Source organism: Microcaecilia unicolor, chromosome 10 (genome assembly GCF_901765095.1).
Source record: "Microcaecilia unicolor chromosome 10, aMicUni1.1, whole genome shotgun sequence".
NCBI classification, from domain to species: domain Eukaryota; kingdom Metazoa; phylum Chordata; class Amphibia; order Gymnophiona; family Siphonopidae; genus Microcaecilia; species Microcaecilia unicolor.
The window spans coordinates 209,500,296-209,513,327 of record NC_044040.1 but is presented as its reverse complement, the minus strand read 5'-3'; the positions used below and the strand labels follow the sequence as shown (position 1 = coordinate 209,513,327).

The 13,032-nt window shown below is 43.6% G+C and overlaps 1 protein-coding gene across 2 annotated transcripts in view; it reads left to right on the top strand.

Moving 5' to 3' along the window:
- The window catches only part of OPA1 (OPA1 mitochondrial dynamin like GTPase), a 145,725-nt gene that overhangs the window by 80,785 nt on the left and 51,908 nt on the right, over window positions 1-13,032 (top strand). For both annotated transcript variants that reach the window (XM_030217161.1, XM_030217160.1), the window contains 5 exons: window positions 1,936-2,015; window positions 2,693-2,833; window positions 3,935-4,051; window positions 4,622-4,715; window positions 12,269-12,379. In XM_030217161.1, the coding sequence (XP_030073021.1) occupies window positions 1,936-2,015; window positions 2,693-2,833; window positions 3,935-4,051; window positions 4,622-4,715; window positions 12,269-12,379 (543 nt within the window). The remainder of the gene's footprint in view (window positions 1-1,935; window positions 2,016-2,692; window positions 2,834-3,934; window positions 4,052-4,621; window positions 4,716-12,268; window positions 12,380-13,032) is intronic.

Genomic DNA, 13,032 nt, shown 5'->3' with positions numbered 1-13,032 from the left:
CGACGGGGCTCTTCTGCATCCCAACCTCCAGTCCCTGGCTCTCACGGCCTGGATGTTGAGGGCGTAGACTTTGCCTCTTTGGGTCTGCCAGAGGGTGTCTCCCGCATCTTGCTTGCTTCCAGGAAAGACTCCACTAAGAGAAGTTACTTCTTTCATTGGAGGAGGTTTGCCGTCTGGTGTGACAGCAAGGCCCTAGATCCTCGCTCTTGTCCTACACAGACCCTGCTTGAATACCTTCTGCACTTGTCTGAGTCTGGTCTCAAGACCAACTCCGTAAGGGTTCACCTTAGTGCAATCAGTGCATACCATTACCAAGTGGAAGGTAAGCCGATCTCAGGACAGCCTTTAGTTCGCTTCATGAGAGGTTTGCTTTTGTCAAAGCCCCCTGTCAAGCCTCCTACAGTGTCATGGGATCTCAATGTCGTTCTCACCCAGCTGATGAAACCTCCTTTTGAGCCACTGAATTCCTGCCATCCGAAGTACTTGACCTGGAAGGTCATTTTCTTGGTGGCAGTTACTTCGGCTCGTAGAGTCAGCGAGCTTCAGGCCCTGGTAGCCCAGGCCCCTTACACCAAATTTCATCACAACAGAGTAGTCCTCCGCACTCACCCTAAGTTTCTGCCAAAGGTCGTGTCGGAGTTCCATCTGAACCAGTCAATTGTCTTGCCAACATTCTTTCCCCGTCCTCATTCCTGCCCTGCTGAACGTCAGCTGCACACATTGGACTGCAAGAGAGCATTGGCCTTCTACCTGGAGCGGACACAGCCCACCAGACAGTCCGCCCAATTGTTTGTTTCTTTTGACCCCAATAGGAGGGGAGTGGCTGTAGGGAAACGCACCATATCCAATTGGCTAGCAGATTGCATTTCCTTCACTTACGCCCAGGCGGGGCTGGCTCTTGAGGGTCATGTCACGGCTCATAATGTCAGAGCCATGGCTGCGTCGGTAGCCCACTTGAAGTCAGCCTCCATTGAAGAAATTTGCAAAGCTGCGACGTGGTCATCTGTCCACACATTCACATCTCATTACTGCCTGCAGCAGGATACCCGACGCGACAGTCGGTTCGGGCAGTCAGTTCTTCAGAACCTGTTTGGGCTTTAGGATCCAACTCCACCCCCCGAGGGCCCTGTTTGTTCTGTTCCAGGCTGCACTCTCAGTTAGTTGGTAAATTTTTTAGGTCAATCTCAGTTATGTCCTCGCCGTTGCGAGGTCCAATTGACCATGGTTGTTGTTTTGAGTGAGCCTGGGGGCTAGGGATACCCCATCAGTGAGAACAAGCAGCCTGCTTGTCCTCGGAGAAAGCGAATGCTACATACCTGTAGAAGGTATTCTCCGAGGACAGCAGGCTGATTGTTCTCACAAACCCGCCCGCCTCCCCTTTGGAGTTGTGTCTTCCCTTGAAGTGTATTGTCTTGCTACATACTGGACTGGCCGGCTCGAGCCGGTTTCGGGCGGGAAGACGGCCGCGCATGCGCGCGAGGGCTAGCAAAGGACTTTGCTAGTGAAGTTTCCGATTGGAGGGGCTGCCGTGGACGTCACCCATCAGTGAGAACAATCAGCCTGCTGTCCTCGGAGAATACCTTCTACAGGTATGTAGCATTCGCTTTAGTTAAAAATATAATTAGAAGGACAAGAGCAAAAATAAACCAGTTCCAAGCAATTTATAAAATATATAATTGTGAAGTCTCTCATCTGCTCTTAAGACACTTGGTGAACAGCAGTGTCGCTGTCATTCAGTGCTTATGTTATTTAGTGAAAGCTCTGAAAAGTACGTTTGTGTAGAGTTTGTCACCACCTGGGTCCCTTAAAGTAGTTTCTATAATGAATCCTACGGAGTCTGGTGTTTGCAAATAATAGGGAGGTGGAGGGGACACATGACAGCGAAAAAAAATACCAGCTCTTTTGAAATGGTAAAACCCTCTTTGCTTTTTGCAGCTGAATCTGTTATTCATAGCATGGTGGGTCCATCCTGGAGAGAGAGGTGGCTTTACTGGTTGTCACGTACCCTGGAGCAGGTAAGACAAAGTGAAAAATATGTCAAAGTAAAATCACAAGTTACAGAAGGTAAGGGATGACAGCAGCATTGAGGTCCTGAAATGAAAAATGTAAGTGCAGCTCAATACCGAGATCAAGATCATTTTTTTAAATGATAGCAGGAAGGCAGTGTTAGTTTGAAGGAAAAGCTGTTTCTGTTTACTAAAGAAAGCTGTCGTGAAATCTGCCTGATTTCCTCATATCTGAGGCCGGCTTTTTAGACAGCCATACAAGGTGTGAATTTGAAAGTCATTTCCTTAGGACCTGAGGAAATGGGCTATTTGAAATTACCCACTCGGTATGCGAGTATTGTTCCACAGTAGGCACTGAGTTGAGACGGGCCCAGGGGGAGTTAGAACAGGGATTGCAACATTGCAACAGTGCAGATAGTTCTGAATTTCCAAAGCTTACATGTACTTTCAGCGACGAAAAAGGTACCTGCAGAAAAAGTTGGTGAAAGTGTTGGTAGTTAGTTTTCCTCAGGCCGCTTTCAGAAGTTGAAAATATGGGCATACTTCCGAATACTGACGCAAAATCCGCAGGTTAAAAGTGTCCACGAACTTTGCAAAAATGAGAGCGTGTGAAAATTGTCACAGTAAATTTATTCTGGAAGTAAGTGCTGTGAAGCATCTGCCTGATTATTTTATTTCTCTTAAAGAACACACGTAATGAGACCAAGAATGAACTGGAGAAGACGATTAGGGTTAACGAAGACCATCCCGCTTATCTTGCAAATGACGAGGTTACTACCGTACGGAAAAATCTCGAAGCCCGAGGAATAGAAGTGGATCCGGTTTTGGTGAGAGAGTCTTGGCCTGTCCTGAGAAACACATCCATGTGCATTTCTAACTGATAAGGAAAAGGAGTCATTAAGTATTTTCTGTTTGAAAGGCACCTGCTTGGAGAGTGGAAGTTGGCTTGCATGAACTCACTGCAGTGTTGTCTTGCTTTGAACGTATTTGCTAGCTCAGACAAATAAAATCAGCTCCATGTGAGCAGAGCTGAGTTTGTTCAGCATATGTAGCTCTTCCGCAGTGTACTGAATAATCATATTGCCCAGAGAACTAACCCTACTGTTTAGTATCTAATAGGAGATTTGGTCGCTCTGTTTCTGCCTAGTTCATGGTACAACTTGATTCAATGTGTGTATATATTCTGTTATATATAATTCGTTAACATGAACTGAGGGATTTGTGTTTATGCCTCATTCAGCAGTGAATATCAAGGATCTACACAGTTTTGAAAAGGGCTTCTGAAGCCAATAGCTCTCACAGCCTAAGATGGCTCTGATTGCAATTTTTTTATTTTGTAGCCTTTTTTGTTGTTGTTGTTCTTGCATCTTTTGTGTATGTCTGACTCTATAAAGAATCCACAGACCCAGTGGAAAGAAAGCCTCCTCCGAGACTCCGTTCCCTTAGCTCCTAGCTCAACAGCGTCATTTTGCTGCTTCTGGGCTTCTACCTCAGTTGGAAGTATCATAACCTAGCTAATGCAAGAAGAGACTTCTCCCAGGGCCACGCTGCACAGCTCCCTCTGAAACCTGTTGAATATGCATTCACAAGCTGTTCCAGTGAACACGATTTCCCTCATCCCTCATCCAGTCGCAGAGGCTGTGTGAGCGCACCAGATACCTACCTGGGCACGTGTCTCAGAACTACCAGGACACCATGAGACTTTTACATTTGCAGCTATGTCCCATCAGTAGCCTCTCTCCCATCTGCTCCCAGGAGTCCGTTGCCTCTTCTGTTCTGTGCTTGTGTAGCCATAGATAGGTTACTGCTCAATAGTTCTCTGCAGGGCGATCTTTAGTGAGATATGTTTGCAAGTAAAGCCAAAAGCATACTATAAATTATTTCACAATAAATCATGTTGCTCCCTTTTTTTTCTCCATTTTCTTAAGATTAAAGACACTTGGCATCAAGTTTACCGGAAACATTTCCTGAAGTTAGCTCTAAGCCACTGTAACCTCTGCCGAAGGGGCTTTTACTACTACCAAAGGCATTTTGTAGACTCCGAGGTAAATCCTGAGAAGAGTGAGTTGCATTGTACACTAATCCACGATCATTTGTATTTTTTTCTGTTAGTATTTTTTTTAATGTTCAGAACAAGATTTTTTGAGGCATTAATGTTTAACTCTGACCAGTTGCTTTAACAATACCCAAAATGTGCACTAGATGGCAGTCATTGTTCATATATTTAATTGATTCTCTGTGATTTTTTTTTTTTCTTGCTTTGTCAAAATAGAGCATTATGTAGAATTGTGTTCTGGTATTTATCAGGTATATGATTCTTTAACGGACATTGTCCATCTGGAATGTACAGCTAGTCACTGGCTCTAACTGACCAGACAAAGGGTCCCATGTTTTATCATTCCCACCTTAGTAATTCCCTTATCCCTTATTTGTCCTGTTTGTCCTAATTAGATTGTAAGCTCTGTTGAGCAGGGACTGTCATGCCCAGTGTACAGCGCTGCGTGCGTCTAGTAGCGCTATAAAAATGATAAGTAGTACTAGTAGTAAGATATATTGAGTTAGTCTAATAAAACTCTCACATACAGCTTAACTGGCCCTTGTTCTTTCTGTTTCAGTTGGAGTGTAATGACGTGGTCCTCTTCTGGCGTATCCAGCGAATGCTTGGGATAACCGCAAACACCTTGAGGCAGCAGCTTATCAACAGCGAGGGTATTGTCTGTTATAACACCCCTTGACAGAATTTACCATGCTATTCCTTCCCATGGTGTCCTATCTATATATTCTTGCTTGGGATATGATTTTTGCTGTTTGAAAGAATGGTTTAGCGTCATATATTTTGTGGTTCCATAAATTCATGATAAGGCTTTGCAGTGCAAGGTTGACATCAGGGGGCGTAGCCAGACCTCGGCGGGAGGGGAGTCCAGAGCCCGAGGTGGGGGGGCACATTTTAGCCCGCCTCCCCCAGCCGACCGGTCTCCAGCGCGTTCGCTGACCTGTTTCTGTGAGTCCTGACGTCCTGCATGCACGTCCAGTATGTAGCCTCATGCAGGACATGCATGCAGGACGTCAGTAGTCAGGACTGACAGAAAGAGATCAGCGAACACGCCGGAGACTGGTGCTGAAGAAGACTTCGGCTTGTGGGGGTTGTGGACCCCCGCCAGCAAAGATACCTGGCGGCAGGGGGGAGGGGGTCGAAAGTAGAGGGGGCCAGGACTAAATCTGTGGGGGGCCCATGCCCCCGTGGCACCACCTAGCTACGCCCCTGGTTGACATTGGCATATAGTCATATCCATCATTGAATCGGTATCTCGCAGACTTCAGTATACCACCTCTAATGTTGTATCATTTCAGAGCAGAAGAAAATCACCCGTTGAAGGCAAGTCACAATGTATTGTTACCGCCTTCAGCTCACTTGTTACTATGTATCTAAGTCCGCCATTCTAGAACCACACCGCTTTGTTCAGCTTGAAAACTGAAATGGGTGGACTACAGGGTGGACATTGCAGCGTGCTTGGAAGCAAGTTTGGGGCTTCAGTCTTCAGGACAGCAGTGCCAAGATTCCACCCACTCAAGGGGTTTTCTTTTATACATCTCACAGGTTCTGGAATAGTGGGGAAGCTACATAATTAAAGGAAAAATTAGGTCTTACTTGATAATTTTTTTTCCATTAGTCTTCTGGCTATTCCAGAGGCCTGCCCGAGGTTTTTGAGATATTTAGTTGGTGCAACATAATGGGCCAAATAACTGTCACCTTGCATGGTGCTTTCTGTATATCATAGTAACATAGTAGATGACGGCAGAAAAAGACCTGCATGGTCCATCCAGTCTGCCCAAGACAAACTCATATGTGTATACCTTACCTTGAATTGAATTTGTACCTGTCCTTTTCAGGGCACAGACCATATAAGTCTGCCCAGCAGTATTTCCCGCCTCCCAACCACCAGTCCCGCCTCCCTTCACCGGCTCTGGTACAGACCGTATAAGTCTGCCCTCCCCTATCCTTGCTTCCCAACCACCACCCCCTCTTCCCCCCACCTGCTCCGCCACCCAATTTCAGCTTGTTCTCTTCAAGTTGTCCAGAGGTCCACACGTTTGCTCATCTGATTAGCGTTAGGTTAGGAAGTGTTTAAGGTTGTTTTTACTTTGAGTATTATCCGTACTGCTTGTGTACGTAGATATTGAGGAGCTGGATTGGATGCAAAGAGAGATTCTCTAGCTCCACTTGCTGATTGGTGGACACAACTATCTCATAGGTTCTGGAATAGTGAGAAGGACTAAATTAAAGAAAATTATCAGGTAAGAACTAATTTCTCCTTGTAGTTCAATCTGTGATGTATTAAAAGTTCTAGCTTGTCCAGAAAACAAATTGTAGGTTGAATTTCAAACATTTGCTACAAATAGAGAAAAAGCAAAATCCAGCAGTCAGGATCTCTATAAAAGCCTGCCTTTAAGGTGAGAAGCCCTGTATGCAGGGCTAATTTCTGGGAGAAAATAGCCTGGAACACAGTTTCACCTCTTTTCAGACTCCAGGGCAGCGGGGGGTGTTCTTCTCCAGGTTCTCTGGTCCAAAAAGTCTGCAAGGAAGAGGAGGGGAGGGGTGAGCTTGGAATAGAGCAGAAAACAGTCACTCTGCTCCCGAATCCTGCCCCCTTCCCTGTCTCCCCAGGGAACAAATTAAGCCCTGTCTGTATCAAACTAAACTGACCCTATTATTAACCGAAGAACTAACTAATACCAAAACTAAAAACCTTCAAACAATACTCTGCAGCAGGCTCCCCCAACATGAGGTAAAGTATATCTTGAGGAGCAAAATCTTCACCAACTCACAGGTGTTCAATAGAATTAACAGCCCCAGATACGTAAAACAGCATTGGCTCATCTTCTGATCTTAGAAATACTGAACTCGCCACTTTTACCGTTTGTAACCCAGATCTGAACCGAACTTCAAAAAATAGTTTCTCAAAGAAAAAAGTACTGAAGGATTATCCCTTTAATCCTTATATCCCATTATATTGTTCCAAATGCTTTAGGAAATACAGAACATACCAAACATCTTTCCAAGACAAGTAATCCTGGCCTTTATTCCAGATGTTCAGCCAAAACAAGGAGAAGCAGTCTTCCAGTAATGAGCAGAAACCCAGGAGAAAAAAGCTGGAACAGCAAGAACACACAGTACAAAGCAGTATGACAGTCAATACAATTTATTCACCAAGACATACCCAATGCGGCCACGTTTTGGCCACTACCTGCGTCAGGAATACAAAAGCAGGCCTGTGGAGTTGGTACACACAAAGCTACACTCGCAGTGAACACCAGCTGCAAACTCTGTGCATGACACCACCATCGAACAATTGGTTGCATAAATAGTTGAACAACAAAATGAAGCAGACTAGTCTCGGAGAGTAAGAAGAGACCTCAGTCACTGCGCCATGCCAGAATATTGTCGTATGCACTCAGCGGTACAGTTATCTTTTATCGTTGCTCTTAAAAACCTCTCAATTTTTTTCTAGTGTTGCTTTGAATCTCTTTTCTGTGCTTTATTGAATCACAGTACAAAAATAAATGGTTTCCAAATCTTTTACAGCTAACAAATGCTGAAGAATGCCCAATGTGAAATGAAAACACGAGCAGCACTTAAAACTAACGAGGCCTGTTTCACACAGCAGTGCTGGCTTCCTCAGGGGTCTTAACAGTTCAGTGGCTTGTTCCCGTGCTGCTGCTTTTCGGTAACCTATGACGCGGAATACTTACAGCTTCATGGCACTTCGCAATACCAAGGCTCAAAATTACATTACAAGGGGGCTTATAGACCACCAACTCTCCAATACGGATTCGAAGCGAATACAAAAGAGTAAAAGCTGATACAGGTATCAGGAATAACAAATAATCGAAAGCATAAAAACATTACACTGTTGTAAATAGATAAGTCTTATGGAAATGTAAGAAATGCTGCAAAAGTCGAAGACCGACGAGAAGGCAATTCCAAATCCAAACTGCAAGATAACAAAATGAGAAAAAATAGCTTTGAATCTGATTTGTGTAATAAAAGGAAAAGCTAAAATTAGTGAATTACAAGTCTGAAGCGAAGTACTCCATTTTAAAAGATCGTGACAAGATCTTTTGCACAGACACCATACAAAGACTTAATCAGACGTAACGCCTTAAAAACAATCCTTACTTGGACTGGCAACCAGTGCAACTCTGACAACAGAGGAGAGAGACATGATCAAACCGTGCTTTATTAAAAAATTAACATAGCCACCAAATTCTGGATCAGCTGCATTTTAGATAAATACTTTGTAGCTACTCCTAGGTATAAGGAATTACAATAATCCAATATAGAAAGAACAAATAGTGGAACTATTATCCTGAAATGATCTTGTAAGAAGTAACAGTGGACTAATCTAAGTTGCCTAAGTTTAAAATAAGACTTCTGGATTAAATTATTTACTTGCGGCTCCATTGATGAAGAGTCGTCCAATAAAATATCCAGCAATCTAGATTCTCTTTCAACTGGTATAAAATATGTTGTCCTTCCCAAACAGATGCCGAAACTTCAAATAATCTCATACCAACAGTTGTCATATTTGAGTCATGTCAAAACTATCAGATTAATAAAAAAAAAAACTCTCCAATCTATCAAAGAAAAACTCTCCAATCAGTAGCTGAATTCAAACCCACAGATTCTAAAGATTGTAATTTTAAAATCCACCGGAATTCACACTGTTGCAATTTCCTTGTCCAGTCTCCACCCCGTTGATGAGCAGGCTGTCTATCAATGACAAAACATTTTAGCTCTACAAATTTGTGGCTTTTTTTCTTGCAAACGTTCCCTTTTTTATGTTTGATTTGTGTTCCAGCATTCTGATTTTAAAAGAAAGCACTGTCATCCCAGTATATATTTTGTTATAAGGACACTGTACTGCATAAATTACAAATTCAGATCTGTCTCAACACACATTTTTTACCATCAGCAGGATTTTCAAACCCCACTGCGCGGTAATGCCAAAACAGCCCATTCACTTTGAATGGGCTGTGTCGACATTACCGCACCGGCAGCTGCTAGCACGGCTTGTAAAAAGTGTGTGTGGGGAGGGTGTAAGTCTTTCAATTGTATGGTGATAGAACATACACTACAGAAATCACATTTAAAGTGCCCCAAAATACCAAGTTTATGGAATGTACACTTGATTTACTTGTAAAAGCTGCTGGACTCACAATGTCCTTTAAGTTTTCGTCCCGAGAAAAAGCAATTCTTAATGTACTGTCCTTAAAACAGAGGATGAAGCTGGACCACCTCCCATTTATACTTAATAATGTGTTGTTCCATAAGTTGAAAATTTCAAAACACAACTCTGCGTATCTTCAAACACCTCAAAGTTGTTTTTTGTAGATAAGTACATAGGTGTTGCCGTACTGGGACAGACCGAAGGTCCATCAAGCCCAGCATCCTGTTTCCAACAGTGGCCAATTCGGGTCACTAACACCTGTCAAGATCCCAGAACAGTACAGTACACCCTATGCTACCCATCCTAGAATCAAGCAGCGGATCTTCCCCAAGTCCATCCTAATTATGGCCTCCACACTTCCGTCTTGCCATCAACTCACGGGCTTGCTCTTAAAAATTAGATATATGTTTAAATTTACCATATATTCTAATGTTATAAGTTTTTATTTTGAAGATGGAGTCGGAATTGATACATTTTTTACCGACTCCAGCAGCTCCCAAAATTGCTTCCAACTCTGACTTTACAGCCCTGTAAAATTTACGAGCATAATTCATGCTCCAAACTAGATTCACCTCTGTTCCAACATGAATAGAAATGTTATAAACAGCCATCGTTTTAATAAAGCGTGTGAATGGAGCATCTTGTTTTGCGATACTGTAAATCACCATCAATTGCCAGGATATCTCATACAGATCTGCATAAAACTCTGAAGATCTTGGATGAAATCTGTTTTACAACATGCCGAGAGCTCTGCACAGCTAATGGCAAAGCAAGAGCTACATCCCCGTGCTTTATTAAAGGTTGTCTGTTTACATTACTGTTGTTCACGTTCGCGTGGAGGTGAATGCCTTCCGACCCTTCTGTACCCCAGTGCAGGCAGTAGCTGAAACGTGGCCTTGACGGATATTTCTATATGAATAAACTTTTACGGGATGAACCAGAAGGATTGATTTCAGCATCGGTTGCAGAACAGGCAGAGATGTGAAAACAGTCACAGATTACCATTTTGCACAGAATAGTTTAGCAAGGCATTCGAACTCTTGTGTTTTGAGGACACATTTGGCTTTGCCTCCTGACTATTACATACGTACTGGAGTTACAACATTGACAGTTGTAATGGACTCCTGGTGCAGGCCGTTGTGCTGAAACACAGCTGTGTTGAGTCATGTGTTATGACAGCACGACCGATGTATTTATTAATAAATTGAAGTGATTTTTCAATCTTGGACTCTTTTCTTGTTGAACTTCACTGTTCCTTGGGTGCTAAACTTTATGGGATTTGATACTGCTTGTACTGTGTTCTTTCTGTTCCAGCTTTTTCTCCTTGTCTTTAATTCCAGATGTCACATTCATTAATTTTCTAGCACTGTGTAATGGGAACCCTCAACCGGCTCCGTTAGTGAGCAGAGCACCTGAGCAGCTGCATTCACTGGCTTAACTTGAGGGTAGCAAAGACATGATTGTGGTTTTTTTTTTTTCAGAATTCCAAAGGAGTGAATGTTCCTCAGAAAATTATTTAATTTTATTTTTTATATATATACCAATTGCAAGCCCAAAAGCTATTGAAGTAGTGTATGTTCAGGTACAATAGATATTTTTTTCTGTCCCTGGAGGGCTCACAATGTAAGTTTTCTTCCTGAGGCATTGGAGGGATAAGTGACTTGCCCAAGATCACAAGGAGCTGCAGTGGGATTTGAGCTGGGTTCCCTTGGAGTGGGAGGAGTAGCCTAGTGGTTAGTGCCAGTGTTGCCAGGTGGGCGGTTTTCCCACCCAATTGGGCGGTTTTCCACGACCCACCGCGGGAAATTTTTGCCCGCGGCGTGTTGCGGTTTTTTGGGCTTGTTTTGGGGTCTTTCGGCGGTTTTTTGAGTAGTTTTTCGGGCCGCGGGGGGGCAGGGCTAGTGACGTTTTGGGCAGGGTTAGTGACGTTCTGGGCGGGGCCGATGACGGGAGGCGGGGCCGATGATGGCGGGGGGTGGGGGTGTCAGGGGCGGGGTTTGACTTTGGGCGGGTTTTGGGCTGATTTGGGTGGGGGAAAAATTTTCCACCTGGCAACCCTGGTTAGTGCAGTGGGCTTTGATCCTGGTGAACTGGGTTCGATTCCCATTGTAGCTCATTGTGACTCTGGGCAAGTCACTTAACCCTCCATTGCCCCTGGTACAAAAACAAATAAGTACCTGGATATAATATTTAAACCGATTTGATTGTAACCACAGAAAGGCGGTATATCAAGTCCTGTCCTATCCCTGGTTTTAAGTCCACTGATCTAACCATTAGGCTGCTTCCTCCCCAGTATTCCTATCTGGCATCATTAGCACAGCCTCTTCTCCTCTTTGGAAATTCCCTGCAGTCTAACTTCAAGCATTGTGCTTCCTGGTTATCCATCCTAGAGTTAACCATGTGTGTTTGTTCGCATCCCCCATAGAGGACAATAGCCAGCAAAGTAGCAGATGCAGTGGTAGTAGAAAGTTACTTAGGGCCTTATTCTATAAATGTTATGCTCCTAAATTTACGAGCATAATTTATGCTCCAAACTAGATTAAGCTTGTAATTAACCATGTGGAGGAGTGGCCTAGTGGTTAGGGTGGTGGACTTTGGTCCTGAGGAACTGAGTTCGATTCCTGGCACAGGCAGCTCCTTGTGACTCTGGGCAAGTCACTTAACCCTCCATTGCCCGCCGCATTGAGCCTGCCATGAGTGGGAAAAAGTGCGGGGTACAAATGTAACAAAAAAAAAAAAAAAAATTTAGGAGCATAACCTTTATAGAATAAAGGCCCTTAGTGTATATTTTTCACATCATTTGTTTTTTTGGAGAGTGTAGTGCTCCATACTTAGCTAAACAGTTTTCCAGTTAACACAGGTAGTGGTTAAGAAGCATAGTACAATTGCAGTGTTAACACTGGAGTTCTAGGGGGCCCCTGGTGCTGTCACCCCTAGTGCAAAATGGACAGAGGCATTCCCGAATCCCATTGGTTTGGGGATTCTTTCCTTTTCTGTATTTAACATCTGGGTGTCATTTTTTTTATTCCCCAGTTCGACGCTTAGAAAAGAATGTTAAAGAAGTGCTAGAAGACTTTGCAGAGGATAATGACAAGAAGGTCCATCTACTAACCGGAAAACGAGTCCAGCTAGCTGAAGATCTCAGTGAGTACCTGGCCCTCAAACCCCGTGACATTCTGGAAGATTCATGAGATGTGTGTTTTTAGCATGGCAGTGGCCAAGGCAGCTGAGTGTTTTGTGGGATTTAATGAAGGAAGTGAAAGCACCTTAAACCTGCAGATAGGCATCTGGGTGCTGGTCAGTTATGGCCCAAATGGCGAATTGTTTCAGTAGAGAAAGGGAAACAATGGGGTGCCTCAGGGAGCTGTACTGGGGCCGCTGCTTTTATAAATGAGTGGGGAAAAGGAGCAGTGGGTGAAGTTATTACATTTACAGATGATTGAATAAATATTCAAAGTGGTTGCATCATGAGCAGATTGTGAGGAATTACAGAGGGACCTTGCTAAACAGGAGAACTAGACATCTGAGTGACAGATGACATTTAATATGGACGAGTAAAAAGTGATGCATGTAGGGGGGAAATTATCTTGACCCTAAGTTTCCAGTACTGGGTCCCATATTAGGAGTTACCATTCAGGAAAATATCTTGAGTTATTGTGGACAGTACAATCGAAATCTTGAGCTCAGTGTGCAGCAGTGACAAAAAGTAGAATGTTAGGAATGGAAAGTTTTATAATACCTCTTACCAATCTGTGATTCAACCGTATCCTGAGTACTGTATGCAGTTCTGGTCACTG